This window comes from Salmo salar, chromosome 14 (assembly GCF_965601325.2).
Source record: "Salmo salar chromosome 14, fSalSal1, whole genome shotgun sequence".
Lineage (NCBI taxonomy): Eukaryota > Metazoa > Chordata > Actinopteri > Salmoniformes > Salmonidae > Salmo > Salmo salar.
The window spans coordinates 37,695,185-37,720,152 of record NC_138304.1 but is presented as its reverse complement, the minus strand read 5'-3'; the positions used below and the strand labels follow the sequence as shown (position 1 = coordinate 37,720,152).

Sequence of the window (24,968 nt, the reverse complement as noted above, 5' to 3'; positions counted from 1 at the left end):
AAATAGAAAGAAACCAGATCTCTACCTGGACCAAATAGAAACCAGATCTTTACCTGGACCAAATAGAAACCAGATTTTTACCTGGACCAAATAGAAAGAAACCAGACTTTTACCTGGACCAAATAGAAACCAGATCTTTACCTGGACCAAACAGAAGGAAACCAGATCTTTACCTGGACCAAATAGAAAGAAACCAGATCTTTACCTGGACCAAATAAAAATAAACCAGATCTTAACCTGGACCAACTAGAAAGAAACCAGATCTTTACCTAGACCAAACAGAAAGAAACCAGATCTTTACCTGGACCAAATAGAAAGAAACCAGATCTTTACCTGGACCAAATAGAAAGAAACCAGATCTTTACCTGGACCAAATAGAAAGAAAACAGATCTTTACCTGGGCCAAATAGAAACCAGCTCTTTACCTGGACCAAATAGAAAGAAACCAGACTTTTACCTGGACCAAATAGAAACCAGATCTTTACCTGGACCAAATAGAAAAAAACAGATCTTTACCTGGACCAAATAGAAAGAAACCAGATCTTTACCTGGACCAAATAGAAAGAAACCAGATCTTTACCTAGACCAAACAGAAAGAAACCAGATATTTACCTGGACCAAATAGAAACCAGATCTTTACATGGACCAAATAGAAAGAAACCAGATCTTTACCTGGACCAAATAGAAAGAAACCAGATCTTTACCTGGACCAAATAGAAACCAGACCTTTACCTGGAACAAATATAAACCAGATCTTTACCTGGACCAAAAAGAAAGAAACCAGATCTTTACCTGGATCAAACAGAAAGAAACCAGATCTTTACCTGGACCAAATAGAAACCAGATCTTTACCTGGACCAAATAGAAAGAAACCAGATCTTTACCTGGACCAAATAGAAACCAGATCTTTACCTGGACCAAACCGAAAGAAACCAGATCTTTACCTGGATCAAACAGAAAGAAACCAGATCGTTACTAGGACCAAATCGAAACCAGAACTTTACCTGGACCAAATATAAACCAGATCTTTCCCTGGACCAAACAGAAAGAAACCAGACCTTTATCTGGACCAAACAATCACGGAAGCCAAGTGTAACTCTTGGGAGTGCTTGGTATTTTTACTGAACCCAAAAGTACAATGTGATATTATTAGACCATAGGTAAAAGGTTGGTTCTCAAATACTTAAATTAAGCATCTGATGATGATTAGACTCTCTCATCGTGTTGACTGTAATTATGTCACTGAGTAGATTAGGCCCCTTCTGTCTAAGTCCCTGTCATGGCTCAGGAGCCCTGGCCTGCTCTGAGCTGTTTCCTCAGGCTGCAGGTGCTGGGGAGTGGAGGGGGAGGCTCTGGTCACAGACATGTCTCCCAGTCCCAGCCCCTTCCAGCTGGAGGGTGAGCCTGGGTGAAGACCCACACAACCCTCTGACATTAGACAACTGGCTTTAAGATGAGTGCTCTTGCCAGCCAGGCTACACAACACACTGGAGCAGGAACACAGCGTTTCCTACCTGGCATGAAGTTTCCTGTTTTGTCATTTAACCCTTATTTTGCCAGGGTTGTTGACTGAGAACACATTCTCATTTACAGCAACAACCTGGGAAATAGTTACAGGGGAGATGAATGAGCCAATTGTACACTAGGTATGATTAGGTGACCATATGAGGGCCAGATTGTGAATTTAGCTAGGACACTGGGGTTAACACCCCTACTCTTACAATAAGTGCCATGGGATCTTTAGTGACCACAGAGTGTCAGGACACACGTTTAACATCTCATTTGAAAGACAGCACCCTACACAGGGCAATGTCCCCAATCACTGACCTGGGGCATTGGGATATTTTTTAGACCAGAGGAAAGAGTGCCTCCTACTGGCCCTCCAACACCACTTCCAGCAGCATCTGGTCTCCCATCCAGGGACCAACCTTGCTTAGCTTCAGAAGCAAGCCAGCAGTAGGATGCAGGGAGGTATGCTGCTGTTGGGCTAAGAAAGACACACTGAGAGGCTGTCTAGAACATGGCTCTGAGCACATACTGTATTTAGCCACAAGGCTAGTTTATAAAGTTTGTTCTGAAGTGAAATTGTTGTTGGCCCCATTCCAAATCAATACTATGCCCTTCTCTCCTCCTCCCCTATGCCCTTGTTGACTCCCCCTCGCGGACATGAAAGCAGTGGGTTGGTATGAAGGGTATGGAAACAGCCCTAGACCTTTAGACACTTGTTCTGTGAAGCCATGGTATACATTGATCATGTGACCCTGGCTCTTTGAAGTCATGATGTGTACAGTGGTAGTCCACCAAACAGAGCACGAGGAGACCATTCTCCACAGGGTAGTTAGAGATCAAGGGATATCCTCCCTCAAGCCGTCTCCAAAGCCTTTGATACTTCTCCCTGGTGTGATGGGATTGAAGCTCAGTCACAGCACAGTAGTCCCTGTGTGGTGGAACGATGCCTTTAGTCCCTAATGCCACTGCAGGCTATTGCTCTTTTACTTCAGTAAACATCCATTTCCAAAGTATCCTTTCCCATAACCATGTTTTCCCCTTATATTCCAGGCCCTCCAGAATATGTGCTAAGGAAAACATATTCATTAGCCTAATGCACAGATGCAAAATGTATTTTCTTACTTCGTGTTTTGATGATTTATTGCGCGGCACAAATGTGAAATTGAGTATATGGCTATAAGTTATTTAAGTGATTTAGAGGTTGACACAGAGTGCTTTTCTTGTGGTTTATGATTTATGTGAAATTGATTATATGAGTATAAGCATATTACCTTATGATAATATAAGTAATTTAAGTGATTTAGGGATCTGGGAGCCAATGCTTGCATACACAGTAGCAGGCTCCTCAGGTTCAGCACTGTAGCAGAGCAGACTGCCACTGCTGAGGTCTGAGTCCCATCACTCTGACTGGCTGGAGAGAGAGAGAGAGAGAGAGAAGGGGGGGTAGGGTGACAATACTGTAGCAGAGCAGACTGCCACTGCTGAGGTCTGAGTCCCATCACTCTGACTGGCTGGAGAGAGAGAGAGAGAAGGGGGGTTAGGGTGACAATACTGTAGCAGAGCAGACTGCCCATGCTGAGGTCTGAGTCCCATCACTCTGACTGGCTGGAGAGAGAGAGAGAAGGGGGGGTAGGGTGACAATACTGTAGCAGAGCAGACTGCCACTGCTGAGGTCTGAGTCCCATCACTCTGACTGGCTGGAGAGAGAGAGAGAGAGAGAAGGGGGGGGGGGTAGGGTGACAATACTGTAGCAGAGCAGACTGCCACTGCTGAGGTCTGAGTCCCATCACTCTGACTGGCTGGAGAGAGAGAGAGAGAAGGGGGGGTAGGGTGACAATACTGTAGCAGAGCAGACTGCCACTGTTGAGGTCTGAGTCCCATCACTCTCACTTGGGAGAGAGAGAGAGAGAGAAGGGGGGGGTAGGGTGACAATACTGTCGCAGAGCAGACTGCCCGTGCTGAGGTCTGAGTCCCATCACTCTGACTGGCTGGAGAGAGAGAGAGAAGGGGGGGTAGGGTGACAATACTGTAGCAGAGCAGACTGCCACTGCTGAGGTCTGAGTCCCATCACTCTGACTGGCTGGAGAGAGAGAGAGAGAGAGAGAAGGGGGGGGGGGGGTAGGGTGACAATACTGTAGCAGAGCAGACTGCCACTGCTGAGGTCTGAGTCCCATCACTCTGACTGGCTGGAGAGAGAGAGAGAGAAGGGGGGGTAGGGTGACAATACTGTAGCAGAGCAGACTGCCACTGCTGAGGTCTGAGTCCCATCACTCTGACTGGCTGGAGAGAGAGAGAGAAGGGGGGGTAGGGTGTCAATACTGTAGCAGAGCAGACTGCCACTGCTGAGGTCTGAGTCCCATCACTCTGACTGGCTGGAGAGAGAGGGGAGGTGGCAGTACTGTGGTAAAGTTGGTCATTTATTGTGGTCAGTGGTGAATGGTCTTCATTCAATGGATTTGATGATGTATCCGACTGTTATAGGCTGTTGGTATAGTTAAGGGAAACCGTATTACATTACTTGTGGTAAATGTGAATTCATTATGGGTGTGTTCGTCAATTAAATCTGGAGTGCCAGAGTGCGCTCAGAGTGCGCTCTGGACATTCCTAGTGTTTAGAGCGCACACTGGACGCTCTGGCCGAGGAGTAGGGTTGATCCAAGCGTTCTGACCTCACAACGGCAGTCAAGCACCCAAGCTAACTGGCTAACGTTGGCTAGCTTGCTAGCTGTTTTCATGTTATCCAGAGCATTGGTGACTGTAACTGTGCTGCTGGCAACAATTTCATTACACTTTTTTGGCAGACGTTTACCGACACTAGCCATTGGTTGTATATAAAGTACTGTAGTTACATCATCAATCTGATGTTATTGGTGAAATGTGTGTGTTAAAGTGAGGTCATATAAAATGTGCTAATGGTCAAAGATATGGAGGTTCCCAGGGTTGTATAAGGACACACTTTACCTCTTGGTTTTGTGTTGATCACATTCATTGGTGTTGATCAGTGGCGGCCAAGTTACAGGGTGTTATGGCGGTCCCTGTGTTGTACGATATACTGTGTGCTGATCAGTGATGGCCAGGTTACAACGCACATCTTGAGAGGACACTTCTCCTCAGACAAGGACCTCCCGGCCCAGAGATTGGCTGGCCTTTCATCATCACAGACACCACTGTGGTAATGGTGGCAGGAGCTTCATTAAGGGCCTCGTTAAATCCCCCCGTTAAGCCACGTCATTAAGGATCGGTCATTAATGACCCTTGGATAAGAACCCTGAGTGAGGAACCTTGGCCAGCTGACTGTGCAGGCCAATTAGGCCAAACCAAAACATCCAGGATGAAGATAGAATTACTCCCAAAATAACTAATACAGGGTGTACTATAAGTGCAGTATTCTTGACAACCTTAAAGGCCCCCAGTATCAGTAACAAACATAAAAGCCCCCAGTGTCAGTGACAACCTTAAAGACCCCCCAGCTGTTACACGGTGACTCAGGTCTCAGGTCTATTCCCAATCATGCTCCCTTCCCACAACATTGTTTCGCTGCCAATTTATTTGCATTAAAGTGGTAGTAAGACTAGGAGCATTACCCTCTGCTCAATATCTATAAATTATTCTGTGAAATTGGCAGTGAAATCATGTTTTGGAAGGAGGAATGACATTTTAAACTCATCAAATAAAGAAACGTCCCTTTTTCAGGACCCTGTCTTTCAAAGATAATTCCTAAAAATCCAAATAACTTCACAGATCTTCATTGTAAAGCGTTTAAACACTGTTTCCCATGCTTGTTCAATGAACCATAAGCAATTAATGAACATGCACCTGTGGAACGGTCGGACACTAACAGCTTACAGACGGTAGGCAATTAACTTCACTAGGGTAGGGGGCAGTATTTTCACGGCCGGATGAAAAACGTACCCAAATTAAACGGCCTACTACTCGGGGCCAGGTACTGGAATATGCATATTATTAGTAGATTTGGATAGAAAACACTCTGAAGGTTCTAAAACTGTTTGAATGATGTCTCTGAGTATAACAGAACTCATATGGCAGGCAAAATCCTGAGAAAAATCTAAGCAGGAAGTGAGAATTCTGGTGCTTGTAGTCCTTTCAAGTCATTGCCAATCGAACACACGGTGAGTTAGGGTTCACTTCCTAAGGCTTCCACTAGATGTCAACAGTCTTTAGAAAGTTGTTTGAAGCGTCTACGATTAACAGAGACCGAATGAGAAGCCTGGGAAGTTTGTCACCCAGAGAATGACATCACTTCTTGGCGCGCGTTCATGAGGATGGATCCTCCGGTTCCAAAAACTTTTTCAAGACACAGGAACCGTCCGGTTGAAATATTACTGAATCTTCACGTTCTGAAGGCCCTAAAGATTGATGTTTTACAACGTTTGACATGTTTGAACGAACGTAAATACAACCTTTTTTTACCTTTCGTCGCGACATCGTCCGCGCACTTTCTACATTTGAAGTAGCTTACTGAACGCGAGAACAACAAGGAGTTATTTGGACATAAATGATGGACTTTATCGAACAAAGCAACATTTGTTGTGGACCTGGGATTCCTGGAAGTGCCATCTGATGAAGATCATCAAAGGTAAGGGAATATTTCTAATGCAAATTATGATTTTAGATGACTCCAAGATGGCGGCTATCTGTATAGCCTAGTGTATTTTTCTGAGCTCAGTACTCAGATTATTGCAAAGAGTGCTTTCCTCGTGAAGCTTTTTTGAAATCTTGTCATAGCAGGCAATCTCAACGCTGTGTGTTACAGGGAAGACATCCTCCTCCCTCATGTGGTACCCTTCCGGCAGGCTCATCCTGGCATGACCCTCCAGCATGACAATGCCACCAGCCATACTGCTCATTCTGTGCATGATTTCCTGCAAGACAGGAATGTCAGTGTTCTGCCATGGCCAGCGAAGAGCCCAGATTTCAATCCCATTGAGCACGTCTGGGACCTGTTGGATCGGTGGGTGAGGGCTAGGGCCATTCCCCCAAGAAATATCCGGGAACTTGCAGGTGCCTTGGTGGAAGAGTGGGGTAACATCTCACAGCAAGAACTGGCTAATCTGGTGCAGTCCATGAGGAGGAGATGCACTGCAGTACTTAATGCAGCTGGTGGCCACACCCGGTAATGACTGTTACTTTTGATTTTGACCCCCCCTTTGTTCAGGGACACATTATTCCATTTATGTTATTCACATGTCTGTGGAACTTGTTCAGTTTATATCTCAGTTGTTGAATCTTGTTAAGTTCATACAAATATTTATCTTTATGTTAAGTTTGCTGAAAATAAACGCAGCTGACGTTTCTTTTTTTGCTGAGTTTAGTAGTATAAATCCCCTCGCACAGTCACCACAGCTAGACAATTTTCTCATTGCTTCTGGAAGGAAATATTGTAGGAATGCTCAACCGGTGTCGCTCATTCAGCCAACAGAAACTTTCAACCGGTTTTCCCCATTAAGCAGCGAGTCGGAGTCAGAGGCCGAGCCTTCTCTGGGCTCTCTTCCACCCATTACGGGGTCTGAGACGCCGAAGCCTCCCACCATTAGCTCTGACAAATTGAAAACCCTAGTCATTGGCGACTCCATTACCCGCAGTATTAGACTTACAAAGAATCATCCAGCGATCATACATTGTTTACCAGGGGGCAGGGCTACCGACGTTAAGGCTAATCTGAAGATGGTGCTGGCTAAGGCTAAAACTGGAGAGTGTAGAGAGTATAGGGATATTGTTATGGAGCCACGTCGGCTCCAATGATGTTGGATGAAACAGTCAGAGGTCACCAAGCGCATCATAGCTTCAGCGAGTAAATCAGATAGAAAGACGTGTCGGCATCGAGTAATTGTCTCTGGCCCCCTCCCAGTTAGGGGGAGTGATGAGCTCTGCAGCAGAGTCTCACAACTCAATCGCTGGTTGAAAACTGTTTTCTGCCCCTCCCAAAAGATAGAATTTGTAGATAATTGGCCTTCTTTCTGGGACTCACCCACAGACAGGACCAGGCCTGGCCTGCCCAGGAGTGACGAACTCCATCCTAGCTGGAGGGGTGCTCTCATCTTATATATGAACATAGACAGGGCTCTAAACTGAATTTACTGTGTTAAATGAGGTCGAGGTGTTGCTAACATCTACGATAGCAAATTTAAATGTACAAATAAAAATGACTGCATTTTCGTATTTTGAGCTTCTAGTCATGAAATCTATGCAGCCTACTCAATCCCTTTTTATAGCTACTGTTTACAGACCTCCTAGGCCGTATACAGCGTTCCTCGCTGAGTTCCCTAAATTCCTTTCGGACCTTGTAGTCATGGCAGATAATAATGTCTCCGGACGTACTCACTGCCACAGTCATACTCTGGACCTAGTTTTGTCCCGTTGTCACGATTCCCACCGACGGTGGCGCCCCCTCCTGCTCGGGTGGCGCTCGGCGGTCGTCGTCACCGGCCTATTAGCTGCCACTGTTTCCCTTTTTTGTTTTCCCCCCTTGTTTGTGATTGTGTGCATCTGATCTTAATGGGGGTGATTAGCGGGGCTATTAGTGTTAGCTGGTCCGCTTGTTCATTGTGCGGGATTATTTTCCTGTTGTGCTTGGGGTTACGCTGGTGCGTTTGTTATTTGCGCCGCATGTTATTTCCCCTGTGTTTGGGACTCATTATTTTGTGTGCGCATTATTTCGCTGTTTGGGGTGGCTTGTGTGTGCTCGCCTGTTGCAACTATTTAAAGCCACTACCCTGTGCTCGCTGCTTCCTGCGTTTGATTCCTCACTACGACGCCCGAGCCTTACACCCGTGGAATAAATATTGTGGATCTTAATGTTGTTCCTCCTAATCCTGGACTATCCGACCACCGTTTTATTATGTTTGCAATCGCAACAAATAATCTGCTCAAACCCCAACCAAGGATCACCAAAATCTGCGCTATAAATTCTCTGACAACCCAAAGATTCCTAAATAGACTTCCAGACTCCCTCCACCTACCCAAGGATGTCAGAGTACAAAAATCAGTTAACCACCTAACTGAGGAAAAAATGTAACCTTGCGTAATACCCTAGATGCAGTCGCACCACTAAAAACAAAAAACACTTTTCATAAGAAACTAGCTCCCTGGTATACAGAAAATACCTGAGCCCTGAAGCAAGCTTCCAGAAAATTGGAACGGAAATGGCGCTACACCAAAAAGTCTTCCAATTAGCTTGGAAAGACAATACCGTGCAGTATCGAAGAGCCCTCACTGCTGCTCGATCATCCTATTTTTCCAACTTAATTGAGGAGAATGAGAACAATCCAACATTTATTTTTGATACTGTCGCAAAGCTAACTAAAAAGCAGCATTCCCCAAGAGAGGATGGCTTTCACTTCAGCAGTGATAAATTCATGAACTTCTTTGAAGAAAAGATCATGATCATTAGAAAGCAAATTACGGACTCCTCTTTAAATCTGTGTATTTCTCCAAAGCTCAGTTGTCCTGATTCTGCACAACACTGCCAGGACCTAGTTTTTTAATACTATATCTCTTGACACATAGATGAAAATAATCCCGGCCTCTAAACCTTCAAGTTGCATTCTGGACCCTATTCCAAACAAACTACTGAAAGAGCTGCTTCCTGTGCTCCGCCCTCCTATGTTGAACATAATAAATGGCTCTCTATCCACCGGATGTGTACCAAACTCACTAAAAGTGGCAGTAATAAAGCCTCTCTTGAAAAAGCCAAACCTTGACCCAGAAAATATAAATAACTATGGGCCTATATCAAATCTCCCATTCCTCTCAAAAAAATTTGAAAAAGCTGTTGCGCAGCAACTCACTGCCTTCCTGAAGACAAGCAATGTATATGAAATGCTTCAGTCTGGTTTTAGACCCCATCATAGCACTGAGACTGCACTCGTGAAGGTGGTAAATTACCTTTTAATGGCATCAGACCAAGGCTCTGCATCTGTCCTCGTGCTCCTAGACCTTAGTACTGTTTTTGATACCATCGATCACCACAATCTTTTGGAGAGATTGGAAACCCAAATTGTTCTATACGGACAAGTTCTGGCCTGGTTTAGATCATATCTGTGAGGAAGATATCAGTTTGTCTCTGTGGATGGTTTGTCCTCTGACAAATCAACTGTAAATTTCGGTGTTCCTCAAGGTTACATTTTAGGACCACTAGTGTTTTCACTATATATTTTGCCTCTTGGTGATGTCATTCAGAAACATAATGTTAATGTGTACTGCTATGTGGATGATACACAGCTGTACATTCCGATGAAACATGGTGAAGCCCCAAAATTGCCCTCCCCGGAAGCCTGTGTTTCCGACATAAGGAAGTGGATAGCGGGAAATGTTTTACTTTTAAACTTGGACAAAACAGAGATGCTAGTTCTAGGTCCCAAGAAACAAAGAGATCTTCTGTTGGATCTGACAGTTAATCTCAATGATTGTACAGTCGTCTCAAATAAAACTGTGAAGGACCTTGGCGTTACTCTGGACCCTGATCTCTCTTTTGACAAACATGTCAAGACTGTTTCAAGGACAGCTTTTTCCATCTACATAACATTGCAAAAATCTGAAACTTTCTGTCCAAACATTATGCAGAAAAATGTATCCATGCTTTTGTCACTTCTAGATTAGACTACTGCAATGCTCTACTTTCCGGCTACCCGGATAAAGCACTAAATAAACTTCAGTTAGTGCTAAACACGGCTGCTAGAATCTTGACTAGAACCAAAACATTTGATCATATTGCTCCAGTGCTAGCCTCTCTACACTGGCTTCCTGTTAAGGCTAGGGCTGATTTCAAGGTTTTAGTGCTAACCTACAAGGCATTACATGGGCTTGCTCCTACCTATTATTCCGATTTGGTCCTGCCGTACATACCTACACATACACTACGGTCACAAGACGCAGGCCTCCTTATTGTCCCTAGAATTTCTAAGCAAACAGCTGGAGGCAGGGCTTTCTCCTATAGAGCTCCATTTTTATGGAATGGTCAGCCTATCCATTTGAGAGACGCAGATTCGGTCTCGAACTTTAAGTCTTTATTGAAGACTCATCTCTTTAGTAGGTCCTATGATTGAGTGTAGTCTGGCCCAGGGGTGTGAAGGTGAACGGAAAGGCACTGGAGTGTCAAACCGCCCTTGCTGTCTCTCCCTAGCCGGTTCCCCTCTCCACTGGGATTCTCTGCCTCTAACCCTATTATGGGGTCTGAGTCACTGGCTTACTGGTGCTCTTCCATGCCGTCCCTAGGAGGGGTGCATCACTTGATTGGGGGTTTTCCGGGTTGGCGCCCCCCTCGGGTTCGTGCCGTGGGGGAGATCTTTGTGGGCTATACTCAGCCTTCTCTCAGGGTAGTTGGTTGGTGGTTTGAAGATATCCCTCTAGTGGTGTGGGGGCTGTGGTTTGGCAAAGTGGGTGGGGTTATATCCTGCCTTGTTGGCCCTGTCCGGGGATGTCGTCGGACAGGGCAACAGTGTCTCCCGACACCTCCTGTCTCACCCTCCAGTATTTATGCTGCAATAGTTTATGTGTCAGGGGGCTAGGATCAGTCTGTTATATCTGGAGTATTTCTCCTGTCTTATCCAGTGTCCTGTGTGAATCGAAGTATGCTCCCTCTAACTCTCTCTCTCTCTGTCTTTCTCTCTCTCTTTAGCTCTTTCTCTTTTCTCTCTTCTCTCGGAGGACCTGAGCCACAGGACCATGCCTCAGGACTACCTGGGCTGATGACTCCTTGCTGTCCCCAGTCCACCCCAGTCCACCTGCTGCTGCTCCAGTTTCAACGGTTCTGCCTGCGGCTATGGAACCCTGACCTGTTCACCGGACGTGCTATCTTGTCCCGGACCTGCTGTTTTCGACTCTCTCTCTCTACCGCACCTGCTGTCTCTAACTCTGAATGATCGGCTATGAAAAGCCAATTGACATTTACTCCTGAGGTGTTGACCTGTTGCACCCTCTACAACCACTGTGATTAACGTTTGAACATCTTGGCCACGTATTGTTATAATCTCCACCCAGCACAGCCAGAAGAGGACTGGCCACCCCTCAGAGCCTGGTTCCTCTCTAGGTTTCTACCTAGGTTCCCGCCTTTCTAGGGAGTTTTTCCTAGCCACCGTGCTTCTACATCTGCATTGCTTGCTGTTTGGGGTTTTAGGCTGGGTTTCTGTATAGCATTTTGTGACATCGGCTGATGTAAAAAGGGCTTTATAAATACATTTGATTGATTGCGAGGATGAACCAGGAGCTGGGGAGGTTCCTGAGGAGCCACTGCCAGGACCGGCAGGGACAGTGGGCCCGATTCCTTCCCTGGGCGGAGTATGCCCAGAAATTGTTACGTCACTCCTCAACCGGGCTGACTCCCTTCCAGTGTGTTCTGGGTTATCAGCCGGCCCTGGACCCCGGGCCAGACCGAAGCTCCTGCAGTGGATGAGTGTTTCAGGCACGCATAAGTGTGGAGTGATGCCCATGTAAGACTCCAGCACGCCATCCACCGTCAGAAGGAGCAGGCGGATCGCCACCACAGGGAGGCTCCCGTGTTCCATCCTGGTGATCACGGCTGGCTCTCCACCAGGAACCTCCCACTCCACCTGCCCTGCAAGAAGCTGAGCCCCCAGTTTGTGGGGCCGTTCAAGGTTCTCCGGAGGGTCAACGAGGTGACATATAGATTACAGCTCCCCAGTGACTACCGTATCTCACCTTCCTTTCATGTCTCCCTTCTCAGGCCGGTGGTTCCTGGTCCCCTGGCTGAGGCTGTCCCCCACGACACCCCTCCGCATCCCCTGGATGTCAAAGGTGGTCCTGCCTATACCGTCAGATCCCTACTGGACTCCTGACATCATGGGGGTCGGCTCCAGTACCTAGTGGACTGGGAGGGTTATGGTCCAGAGGAGCGGTGTTGGGTTCCGGTGGAGGACATTCTGGATCCCAACATCATCCAGGATTTCCACCTTCGCAGCCCATTTCCACCTTCGCAGCCCATTCTGGATCCCAACAGCATCCGTGATTTCCACCTTCGCAGACCGGCCCCTCCTCACCCTCGGGGCCATCCCCCTAGCCGGCGTCCCCCTGCGGCTGGAGTCGCGCGTCTACTCCAGCTCCTCTCCTCTCTACTCTGTATTCTATCAGGATTCCATTTCACACTGTCTCTGTTAGAATCTGAAAGCCACATTACAGAACATGTGATGACAACAGACGTTACATTCATAATTATCACCAGGCTGAGATGCTGGCTCCACCAGTAGATAACATAGACATCCAGTACAGCGCTTGGCACAGACTGTCTGCCACCAGGGAACTGTGGCATTAACCATGTTTAATGTACAACAATCAATGTTTAGGGTTAGGGTTATTTATAGCATCGTAATCTGCGTGTGTGTGTGTGTGTGTGTGTGTGTGTGTGTGTGTGTGTGTGTGTGTGTGTGTGTGTGTGTGTGTGTGGCGTGTGCGTGTGCGTGTGTCCGTGTGTCCGTGTGTCCGTGTGCGTGTGTCCATGTCTCTCTGTGTCTGTTGGCTAAGACCTTGAACTGCAGTATACAAGCTCTGGGAGTCTATATAGTATTCATCATGCTCCTCCATCAGAGTTCTCTCTATCCATAATCATGTCTCTAATAAGGAGAAGCAAAACATCATGTTCCCATTGATCTTCAGTGTGTTCCAGCTAAGCCTGTAGCCTGTAGCCTGTAGCTTGTACTGGGCCAGAGCCGGAAGATTTAACATTCATAAGAGCATTAAGATGTACAAGAGCATTATCCATGTATGTACATCGCTGATACACTCTGATACAAATTACGCACACACACATACCCATACCCATGCACACACACACACACCGGTACGCACACAAACACAATTGGTGTTCTGGGAGGACTCCAAGTGTCAGCAATATCATATGGCGTGTGTGTGGTCTGGCTGTGTTCCCTCATAGAGCTCAATACAATCTGCAGGCATAAATACCTGCTCCTCAGAGCATGTTTGCACTAATGACTTACAATGCTGGCCATCTGTACCGCTGGACATTCAGCTCAGTTCATGCATCTTGTCCTTGCACGTTCTGTATCAATTTGGGCAATTTTTCATCTATTGTACATCATGTACTATAAGGCCTGCCTGAAGTGCCCAAATGAAGCATTTCCTAATAGTTAGATGGCTACTTACAGACTTCTCTCTGTCGGAGAGGGCCCCATGCCTGGCTGTCTGTACAGCTGGATATAAAACGTGAAGCAATTTGGCCTAAGCGTTTATAAAATAGGATCTGCAGACAGTGAGACATTTCCTACAGAGCGGGGCTTTTTTCCCCATCTATCTTTTTCTCGCAGTGCTGTCTGACAGCCCGCAGCACTCACACAGGATCATTACTATTCATTTACTCAGCAGACTGGCCACACTGACTTAAACAGTAGCCATCTACACACAGCAGCGTATACAACACACTACTCTAAGGCTAAGTAGAGGGAGAGCTTGAGTACGCTCATGTCTAGTCAACGTGACCTAACCCACATCCACAGTAAGTCTCTGAAAACCAAAGGAGCAGGATGAATAAGGCTACACGATTGCTATAATGAATTATCAGAGTGAAGGGGGAGAAATATAGCCGCTGTTAGTGTTTTGAGGTGGTAAATGTAATAGTGAATATCTATGCTTGTAAGATGTAAATCAACCAGATTGCAATATCATTCTACTGGACCTACTGGAATGCTGGCCACGAGAGAGTGGACATTGACAGGTCCGGACCTGGAGTGAAATGAGATAAAACTTTGACTACATTCATTCTCATGAAGATGTCAATTCCCATTGGTGTGTGAATTGGTGCTAGTTATGACTGGTCCCAGGGGCCTGTATGGTTCAAGAGCTTTAGTTGAGCCTCAGTGCCTCATTGATTAATAAAGGTCTTCATGGGGATTGGAAGGCACCAGAGTAGACTGGGCTGATGTAAATCAATTCCAATTGTAGGTTTATTTCACATACAATACAAACCCGCAGCTCCTAAGGACAATGAAATAGTACCACTGGTATATATAAAGTGAATACAGGTTAGGGTTGAATTAGGACAGTTGAGTACAGGGGTCTCCAACTGTGTTCCTGGGGAGCTACAGTGCATTGGAAAGTACTCAGACCCCTTGACCTTTTCAACATTTTGTTACATTACAGCCTTATTCTAAAATGGATTAAAAAGAGGTTGTCTACACATAAATCCTCATAATGACCCAATAAAACAGTTTATTTTATATTTTTTGCAAATTTATAAAAAATAAAATCTGGAGGAAACCTGGCACCATCCCTACGGTGAAGCATGGTGGTGGCATGCTGTCGGGATGTTTTTCAGCAGCAGGGACTGGGAGACTAATCAGGATCGAGGGAAAGATAAACAGAGCAAAGTACAGTGGTTGCTCCACTAAATGTTTTGCGATTATGCTGCGGGATTTAGAGGTAATTTGGGGTTTAGTACGGTACCCTGCATCACCACTTCAATGCTCCAGACCAGCGCAAGGGGGAGTTAGATCACTGATTATGCTTTTGGGTCCTACTGTGTCTCTAACTGACAATGAATGGGCGACATAAACCTAAATAGAAATGATAATTGTGCACGACTTCAGTATTACTTACTAAAACTGTTGTTACACTAAGGTTTTTATTATTTCATTTTATTAGGATAGTTTTGCTCTTACTGAACTACTTACTGTAGGACACTCCCGACCAGTCACGTTATACAGTGCCTGAGTGTCGCAACGGTCTAAGATACTGCATAGCAGTGTAAGCTGTGTTGCTACAGATGCTGGTTCAATACCTGTGCTGCCCTCGACTGGGAGACCCATGAGATGATTGCAGGTTTTTGGTTTCTCTCTAAAAACAGAAATAAACAATTCTAAATAACAAACTGGCTATATTTACAAATTAGTAACAATGTCTCACCCCATGTTCAAGAATGACCTTTTTCTCGCTCATTTTACGTTATTTGAAAACAAAATCATCTCCAAAATATTGTTATTTTCTAAGCAAAGCTATTATTATTATTATTATTATTAGTTTAGAATGATATAAAAGCCACTTGGATATTCTCACAGATATATTATTAACCCTGTTATTAGCAGGACAATATATATTGGTCATGTTGGTCATGGCTCCCGAGTGGCGCACAATGGGATTGGCTTGCAGTTCTCCAGCTGTATCCACTGAAAGCGTGTGAGGTTCAAAGCACGAGGGCAGGGGGCACGGGATAGGCCGCAGAGCCACGCACAGAAGACCGACCTATCCCATGGGGAAGGGAGGACGAGGAAGGTGGAGGCAGGGTGGACCCCCACCCCGCCGGCAACACTTTAAGGGGAATTGCACTAATAATGGCACTGACTAGGGAAACGTTCCCATTGTTCTGTTCTTAGTGCCAGTCTACACGTTCAAACTAAAACAATGTAACTAATAATGGCATCTTTATGCTTTCATAAATAAAATAATGCTAAAAATACTCTTTCAAAATGCCGATGTTTATTTAGTTATGGATCCATAACGAATTACTATGGGAATAAATTTCACTGAATTACAGAAATATCCTCCAATTCTCTATATGTAATTATTGGCTGAGAATCACGTCATATTTCTCGATATACTGTAGGCCTACCGTACGCGACATGAGTCTCACTAGTGTTGGGTAATGTGCTGTTAAAAGTGGTGTAGGTCTTATTTATTTAAAGAGCATATTGAAGTTAGAAGCAATAGTCTACAACTATTTTAGCACCATTTCGCGCTGCTCTGAGACAAGCATGGGGACTGGTCTTGATAAATCAATTAGATTTTTATTTTCACTGAATCTCCGTTTGGGTATTGGTTAGACTAGAATTAGAAAATTAAGGTGTAGAAATGTTATGCTCTTAGTGTAACCTTTATTTAACTGGGCAAGTCAATTAAGAACAAATTCTTATTTACAAGGACCGCCAACTCCTTCCTCCCTGTTGGGGAATTGAACCCCGGTGTCCCGCATTCCTGCATGACACAGAGATTCTTTAGCTAAATAGCCCTATACTGTACTCCCGACCGTCACGTTGTACAGAGCCATATTTTCCGTTCCATCCTAACGGAGACGCAGAGGGCTTTTCATTTTTCTTGGAATAGAAACACCATAACATTAACCAAATTAATTAAGCAAGTACCAGTCAAAAGTTTGGACACATCTACTCATTCCAGGGTTTTTCTTTATTTTTACTATTTTCTACATCGTAGAATAATAGTGAAGACATCCCAACAATGAAATAACACACTTTTTTACCTTAATTTAACTAGAGAAGTCAGTTAAAAACAAATTCTTATTTTCAATGATGGCCTAGGGAGAGTGGGTTAATTGCCTTGTTCAGGGGCAGAACGACAAAATTTTACCTTGTCAGCTCGGAGATTTGATCTTGTAACCTTTCGGTTACAAGGCCAACGCTCTAACCACTAGTCTACCTGCCACCCCATGGAATTAGTTAGGAACAAATTCTTATTTACAAGGACATCCTACTCCTTCCTCCCCGTCGTTGAATTGAACCCCCGTCTCCCACGTGCCTGCATTCTCTAGTACAGCCACTACTGAAGGCTATCAAATGCTTCCCAAAGATGCCCACTGGTGTTCAAACTAGCACTAACTAGCATTAATGGTACCAGTGGTTCACACTTAAATAATGTGCCATAGAATTCTGCGACACCATGCAAGCTGCGCCTCAGTACGCTGCAACTTTTAAAGAACGAACCACTGTACAGAGAGATCTAATGCCAACCTGCTCCAGACCACTCAGGACCTCAGACTGGGGGAGAATGTTAATCTTCCAACAGGACAACAACCCTAAGCACACAGCCAACAACGCAGGAGTGGCATCGGGACAAGTCTCTGACTGTCCTTCAGTGGCCCAGCCAGAGCCCGGACTTGAACCCGATCTAACATCTCTGGAGAGACCTGAAAATAGCTGTGCAGCAACGCTCCCCATCCAACCTGAAAGAGCTAGAGAGGATCTGCAGAGAAGAATGGGAGAAACTCCCCAAATACAGGTGTGCCAAGCTCGTAACTTCATACCCAAGAAGACCCGAGGCTGTAATCGCTGCCAAAGTTGCTTCAACAAAGTATTGCGTAAAGGGTCTGAATACTTACATAAATGTGATATTGCAGGTTTTTATTTTTAATACATTTGCAAAAAATTCTAAAAATCTGTTTTTGCTTTGACATTATGAGGTATTGTGTATAGATTGATGAGAAAAAACAACAACAATTTAATCAATTTTAGAATAAGGCTGTAACATAACAAAATGTGGAAAAAGTCAAGGAGTTTGGATACTTTCCCAATAGACTGTATACTGTTTATGGTGCAGTAAACCTGATGGACCATGGTTATTTGGATCATGTTTGCCAGTTATAGGGTTCAGAGTTGGAGTTGAAGACCCCTGGTACAGAATAAGACACAAAAAAATGCTTCATAGAACTAATGAACAAGTTAATAATGTTTCCTCTTACCCTTCCGATGAGCACAGGTTCCGGCCCGCTGTACTCCTCAATTACAAAGAACTGGTTCCAGATCCAACTCCTTCTGCTGCGGGACCGAGTCCCCTCCCCCTCCGTCTGACCAGGCCCCTCTTCCTCCTCCTCATCTGACTCCGCCTCTTGGAACACCAGGCCCCAGCCATTACCGGGCTCGGACTCGACTGTCATCACCCCACTGGCTGCCTTGTCCTGGCCGACCCCCCAGTATGGGTCTGGGCGGAGTTTGAGGACATGGCTGCTGTTGACGAACTCTGTAGCGCCAACTACAGGGTCTTGAGTGGCACTTGGACTCAGGATCTTGAGTCGTGGTCCGGCTGTGTGAAGAAGACTCTCCTCGAAACCTTGAGTCCCCTTTCCCTGGGGCTGCAGGGTGAACACTGAGGGATGGCCAGCATCTGTCTGAGAAGGAACGTTTGAGGGGAGATGCTTGGTCGTGGCTGGAGGGTCAGTCTGACTGTTGGTCACCTCCCTCTCAATGTTGAGACTGACCTCATTCATAGGCAGTGACAGAGGGTGAGAGATGTGCTTGTTCGTCCAGGTGTCTGTGCTATCTGAACCCCTCATCTCAGAGTTGTCCTTTCCCACATCAGAATCTGGAGTGCCTACACTTAAAGTGTGAACAGCCTCTTCTGGATTGAAATCAGGATTTGTGACTGGGCTTACATGTGGCAGAGCAGTTTGGTTATCCAATGTGAAATGGTTTTGAGTGACAGCCATATCTTGCTTCGGTAATTTCAGGGCCTCCAACTGGCTGCGATCCACATCAATCAAATCTCTCTTTCTGCTTCGGCTGTTCTTGCTCTGAATCTGTGAGTTCACAATCCTCACCAGGTTCTCTTTTGACAGTAGTTTCAGGATACCGTAGCTGCCGGTTGGGTTTAAGTTTCTTGTTGAATTCTTAGTGAGTCCTCTGCCTGGCAGCCCCGTGGTGTGAACGCTCAGATCTGGTCTGACTCTGGATCGGGGAAGGGATTTGAATCTGGTTTTATTGGAGTGCATGTCTAGCCTGTGGTGGACTAAGAATACTTTCTCCATCCTCCCTGTCTTGGTGGGATTTTCAGCGTTTTTGGTGCTGTTCCTACTCTTTCTAAGCCCTTTCTCCTGGATGGCTTCCCTATCATTGAGTGACACAGACAGAGTTGACTCCCCTTTTTTGACAGGGTCTTCTTCCAAGTCTAACACGGGATTAGGTTTAAAAGTCTCCCTCTCCTTATTAGCTGTTATGGCTGCATGATTCTGGGGTATTTTGGAGCCACTATCAACCCCCTGGTCATGACCAATCAAGTTTCTATGAGTCACCATTGGCATCGCGTTTGAATCCACACTTGAATCCCATTGGTCGGCTACTCTGTTCTCCCCTAACTTCAGCAAGTAAGCCCCGCCGACCCCTCTTCTCCTGACGATCTTAGTGGCTGAACTTTCTCTCATAAGCCCCTCCCACAGACATAGGGAGACCAATAGGAGCAGATTCCTGGTAATCATCTTGTCTTGTGGTGAGATGAGCTAATTTGAGTGACACTTGCTGTGAGGAAGTACTTGTTTTCTGGTTGTCTTCATTCTCTCCTCTATTTCTCTTTCCTTGTATCACCCTCTCACTCTTCCATTACGTGTCCTTCACACTAAGCTGGAGGGCAGGTGCCCTTCCCACGAAAAATCTCTATCTATTCACGGCTCCTCTCTGCTGTTTTCCCGTCTTGCAGAACGTCTCATTCAGTGTTCCACGGAGGGTTGAACAACCTGAGAGAAAAGATAAAGATAATTAAGTTAAAACTTCAATGCTAATTAAAAGCGGAGCAACACAGCAAGGTAAGTAGGAGAACTCACAGATGAACAAGCAGGACAGATCCACTAACAGAGCGGCAATCACATTTACACAAGCACTGGTGCGTTGCATGGTGAAGTCAGATAGCTGTTGTTACACTCTGTGACCGTAGTGTTCAGTAGGTCGTACTGTGTTGTCACTCGCAATACTGATCCATGCTCTTATTTGTGTGTACTTTCTTGTAGTATTTGGAGTTACTTTGTGAGTTGTGAAGTGTTTTGGTTTAACTATGTGCTGTCTTGTCTTGTGCAGTGTAGTGTGTTGGTGTGTAACGTTTGAGCAGTGTTGTGTTACAGACAGGCCCTGTCAGTACAGTCATTGGGGCATGGCTGAGGTCTGAATATTCCCAAAAGATTCCTCCTTCACCCTTTGTCCTTCTCCCTCCCCCTTTTGCACTCTTTCCTTACTTCACTCTCTCCATTTAAACAACTCGTTTTCTTAGAAAAAACCTTGCACTACCCCTCCACCTCCTCCTCTTCCTTGTCTTTTTCTCTTCCCACCTCTCCCACTCACCACCTCTCTCTATCTCAGCCTATCTATCCATGGCTGTCTCACCACCTCTCTCTATCTTTCCATGGCTGTCTCACCACCTCTCTCTATCTCAGCCTATCTATCCATGGCTGTCTCACCACCTCTCTCTATCTCAGCCTATCTATCCATGGATGTCTCACCACCTCTCTCCATCTCAGCCTATCTATCCATGGATGTCTCACCACCTCTCCCTATCTCAGCCTATCTATCCATGGCTGTTTCACTATCTTTCTCAGCCTCAGGTTTGTTTTAATATGCTATCCCTTCCTCTGCTCGTCTTTCATCTCCTTTCCTCCTTCCGTGTCAATCATGGTGCTGTCGTAGCGTCACTCACCCTCTATGCTCTCCGTAACTCCAATCAATCAGCCAATCCCTTCCCGTTGACGGCCCAGTGACATTGAAAATGACAGGTGACAGCCATATTGATGACACACGATACCGCTATAAAACCTATACAGTACTCATATATCAAGTGGAACATTTACTGACTAAAGTACCACAACACACATTTCCAGGGTAACGTTAAACCGGTCGAATATGGACGTGTGGTTGGATGAGGGGTTCATTACTGGTGTCAATTTGTGATGTTGTGTCAGAGACTGTGTTTTCCCAGTGATTTAACAGGGTCAGTGCAGTCCTTCAGCTGATCCAGGTAAGTACCTGGACTGTATTCTGCTGTCGAACAGAGTGGCTTAGACTGGTCTAGAGGGTGTGACTGTGTTTTAATGAGAGGATGATGTAACCTGTAGGACCATACATTGGTAGGGTTGGGAACATGGCAGGTTGATAACAGGTTGCATGTGTTACACATGCTGTGTCTATTGAAATATACCGGTCAATAATTGTCCTCATTCTGCCTCTGGTGACGTGCTTTACATTCCACACGGTATAAGGTAGAGGAGACAGGTTGGTTATCACAATGCTCATAACTACTAATCTGGAGCTTAGAAATTGTATTTTCCTCATCTAAATGTTTTGTGATGTTGACGTGTGAACAACATGGATCTCTACTGAACTAATCTCTAATAAACACATTTCTACATTCAACTAAATTCAGAGCACTGTCCAAGTTTTTAGTTATAAGCATTGAGACAACCAACCTGTGTGACAACCAGTCCTGTCTCCTCTAGGCTTTCTCATCCAGAAACTGATGAGCTTTAGTGTCCCCAGGAGGCTCCTCACTGTGGGGTAAAGGTGATTAAGGGGCATATGGTACGTGGACGGTGGAACACCCCCACATCTTTTAACTTTCCTCTGCTTCCTGCCGTGTTCACCCCCCGGGTGAGTTTCTCACTGAACTGATTAATTGGGGCCATAAATATCTTAATACATTTTTCCCTTCCTTGGGCACCAAACTCAAACGATCTTTTGGTTCGTTAGTATTAGAGGCAGATCTCCACCATCGATCGCAGGGAGCCGCGGTGCAGTGAAGGCTGTCGCCAACTTAACGAGACTGAAAATTCAAATTACGATTCACCTCCATCCGCACTGTCTGTCTCTCCCTTCCTCTCTGGAGCCTCCTCTCTTACACAAATATATTATCACAGCAGTACACCAGGACAGACAGCCTCCCTCCAAAACACAAAAAAAACTAAAACATAGCCATTCTTTCATTATTCAAGACACTGTATACAAAATGTTTTAATACAAATACATTTAAGTAATAATGCCCGAGAAGCCAGTGTTTGGAGGATATATTGACACAGGTGTTGTTAGGCCCGAGACAATGTCGAGTGCCGGCAAACCGTGCCAATATATCCTCCAAACACCGGCTTCGAGGGCATTATCACTTTTATACAACGGATAACCAACGTATTCAAATAATGATTGACATATTTTCATGAACATTATTTTGATGAATTTAGTCATACTATTTCATCCTTTCTGAAGATATAGTCACGACACAAATCTAGGGTTGCTACCCAAGCCGGCTGGTCGTTCGTTCCATCGGTTTCGTTGCCAGAGACGCGACCCAGTCGTTCAGTCTTTTTGTTCTGTATCTATGGACGTGACCCAGTCGTTCATTCTAAATGTTCTATTGCCATACTGGCTGGCAGCGTTCTTATCCCTTGCTTGATAGCTAGCCAACTACGGCTAACTTACAGTCACGTCAAAAGTGCAGCCAGAATAACAGCAAAGTAGCTGCATTTGTATAAGCATCTTTTCTAGTGACATTTACTTATATACATCCATAACAATGAGCTAATGAAGCGCGATTTCACCTGGCAGAGAAAATGTGCTCTCTCATCAAGACACTGTTGTTAGAGTGCTAGCCAACAACACAGCTAACATAATCAATTCAAACTGAAGCTGGAAAGACTGCAAACTAGCTGCACTTTGTTTCGTTTTACCTTTTTTTCAATTTACATTTCTTTGTATGTATCCATATAAATTATGCCAGGTGATTCATGATTTTGACTGGCTGAGAATCGCTGCCTGCCTGTCTCGGACACGTTCATTACTATGGGACAGCTGATCTCCACTATAAAAAGTATCGAGACATTATCCCACATTTATTTTAGACGAGGGGTCTATAGCTGGGTTAAAGGTCAGATGGGACTATAGCTGTTTGTCTAAAAGAAATGTGAGGAGATGTCTAGATCATTTTTAATTGTGGTGATCAAGTTTATAAATTGCCTGGCTGGACTGATGAGTCAGGGGATTGCGCAGTCAGATGGAACAAAGTAAATAGGCATTTCAACGTCAAAGATTTAGCAGGTAATAACTGGAATGCGGTTTTTACCAATAAGCATTCAGGATTAGACCCGTTGTATAAAACGCATACAAACACACTATCTCAACTCACAGACACACACACACGCATACTGTTATACTGCACGCAAGCAATGTTACAGTACACAAAAACACAAATACAACCTCTTCATGACACTAATGTGTGTGTTTTTCTGTTGAACTGTTCCTGGTAAAAAGCTCAGGGGACCGCCTCCGGACCCACAGAAGTCAAAAAGAAGAAAAATAAAATGTTCCCTTCTAAGGAAGGCAGTGAAAGAACAGTCGCCCTTAGAATTATGCATGGACAAAGAACAGAGAGAAGAGGCAGCCACAAACAGAACCGGTCCGTCTTGGGAGACCCTCACTACGTTTTAATAGCGTAAAGCCATTGAACACACAGCCCAGTCCTCGTCTTGAACCGCAGCAGACACAGTTGAAGTTGGAAGTTTACATTCACCTTAGCCAAATACATTTAAACTCAGTTTTTCACAATTCCTGACATTTAATCCTAGTAAAAATGCCCTGTCGTAGGTCAGTTAGGATCACCACATTATTTTAACAATTTGAAATGTCAGAATAACAGTAGAGAGGGATTTATTTCAGCTTTTATTTCTTTCATCACATTCCCAGTCGGTCAGAGGTTTACATACACTCAATTAGTATTTGGTAGCATTGCCTTTAAATTGATTAACTTGGGTCAAAGTTTTGGGTAGCCTTCCTCAAGCTTTCCACAATAAGTTGGGTGAATTTTGGCCCATTCTTCCTGACAGAGCTGGTGCAACTGAGTCAGGTTTGTAGGCCTCCTTGCTCGCACATGCTTTTTCAGTTCAGCCCACAAATGTTCTATAGGATTGAGGTCAGTGCTTGTGATGGCCACTCCAATACCTTGACTTTGTTGTCCTTAAGCCATTTTGTCACACCTTTGGAAGTATGCTTGGGGTCATTGTTCATTTGGAAGACCCATTTGCGACCAAGCTTTAATTCCTGACTGATGTCTTGAGATGTTGCGTCAATATATCCACATAATTTTCCATACTCATGATGCCATCTATTTTGTGAAGTGCACCAGTCCCTCCTGCAGCAAAGCACCCCCACAACATGATGCTGCCAACCCCGTGCTTCACGGTTGGGATGGTGTTCTTCGGCTTGCAAGCGTCCCCATTTTTCCTCCAAACACAACGATGGTCATTATGGCCAAACAGTTCTATTTTTGTTTCATCAGACCAGAGGACAATTCTCCAAAAAGTACCCATTTTTCCCCATGTGCAGTTGCAAAACGTGGTCTGGCTTTTTTATGGCAGTTCTGGAGTGGTGGCTTCTTCCTTGCTGAGTGGCCTTGCTGAGTGGCCTTTCAGGTTATGTCGATATAGGACTCGTTTTACTGTGGATATAGATACTTAGGTACGTGTTTCCTCCAGCATTTTCACAAGGTCCTTTGCTGCTGTTTTGGGATTGATTTGCACTTCTCGCACCAAAGTACGTTCATCTCTAGGGGATAGAACGCGTCTCCTTCCTGAGCGGTATGACGGCTGCGTGGTACCATGGTGTTTATACCTGTGTACTATTGTTTGTACAGATGAACGTGGTACCTTCAGGTGTTTGGAAATTGCTCCCAAGGGTGAACCAGACTTGTGGAGGTATACAATTTATTTCTGAGGTCTTGGCTGATTTCTTTGGAGGCACTGAGTTTGAAGGTAGGCCTTGAAATACATCCACAGGTACACCTCCAATTGACTCAAATGATGTTAATTAGCCTATCAGAAGCTTCTAAAACCATGACATAATTTTCTGGAATTATCCAAGCTGTTTAAAGGCACAGTCAACTTAGTGTATGTAAACTTCTGACCCACTGGAATTGTGACACAGTGAATTATAAGTGAAATAATCTCTCTGT

General features: G+C 45.0%; 1 protein-coding gene across 1 annotated transcript in view; it reads right to left on the bottom strand.

Moving 5' to 3' along the window:
* Window positions 1-24,968, bottom strand: part of LOC106569478 (uncharacterized) — a 202,386-nt gene that overhangs the window by 108,583 nt on the left and 68,835 nt on the right. The window contains exon 2 of the mRNA XM_014140868.3: window positions 17,962-19,725. Coding sequence (XP_013996343.3) covers window positions 17,962-19,470 — 1,509 coding nt within the window. The 5' untranslated portion in view covers window positions 19,471-19,725. The remainder of the gene's footprint in view (window positions 1-17,961; window positions 19,726-24,968) is intronic.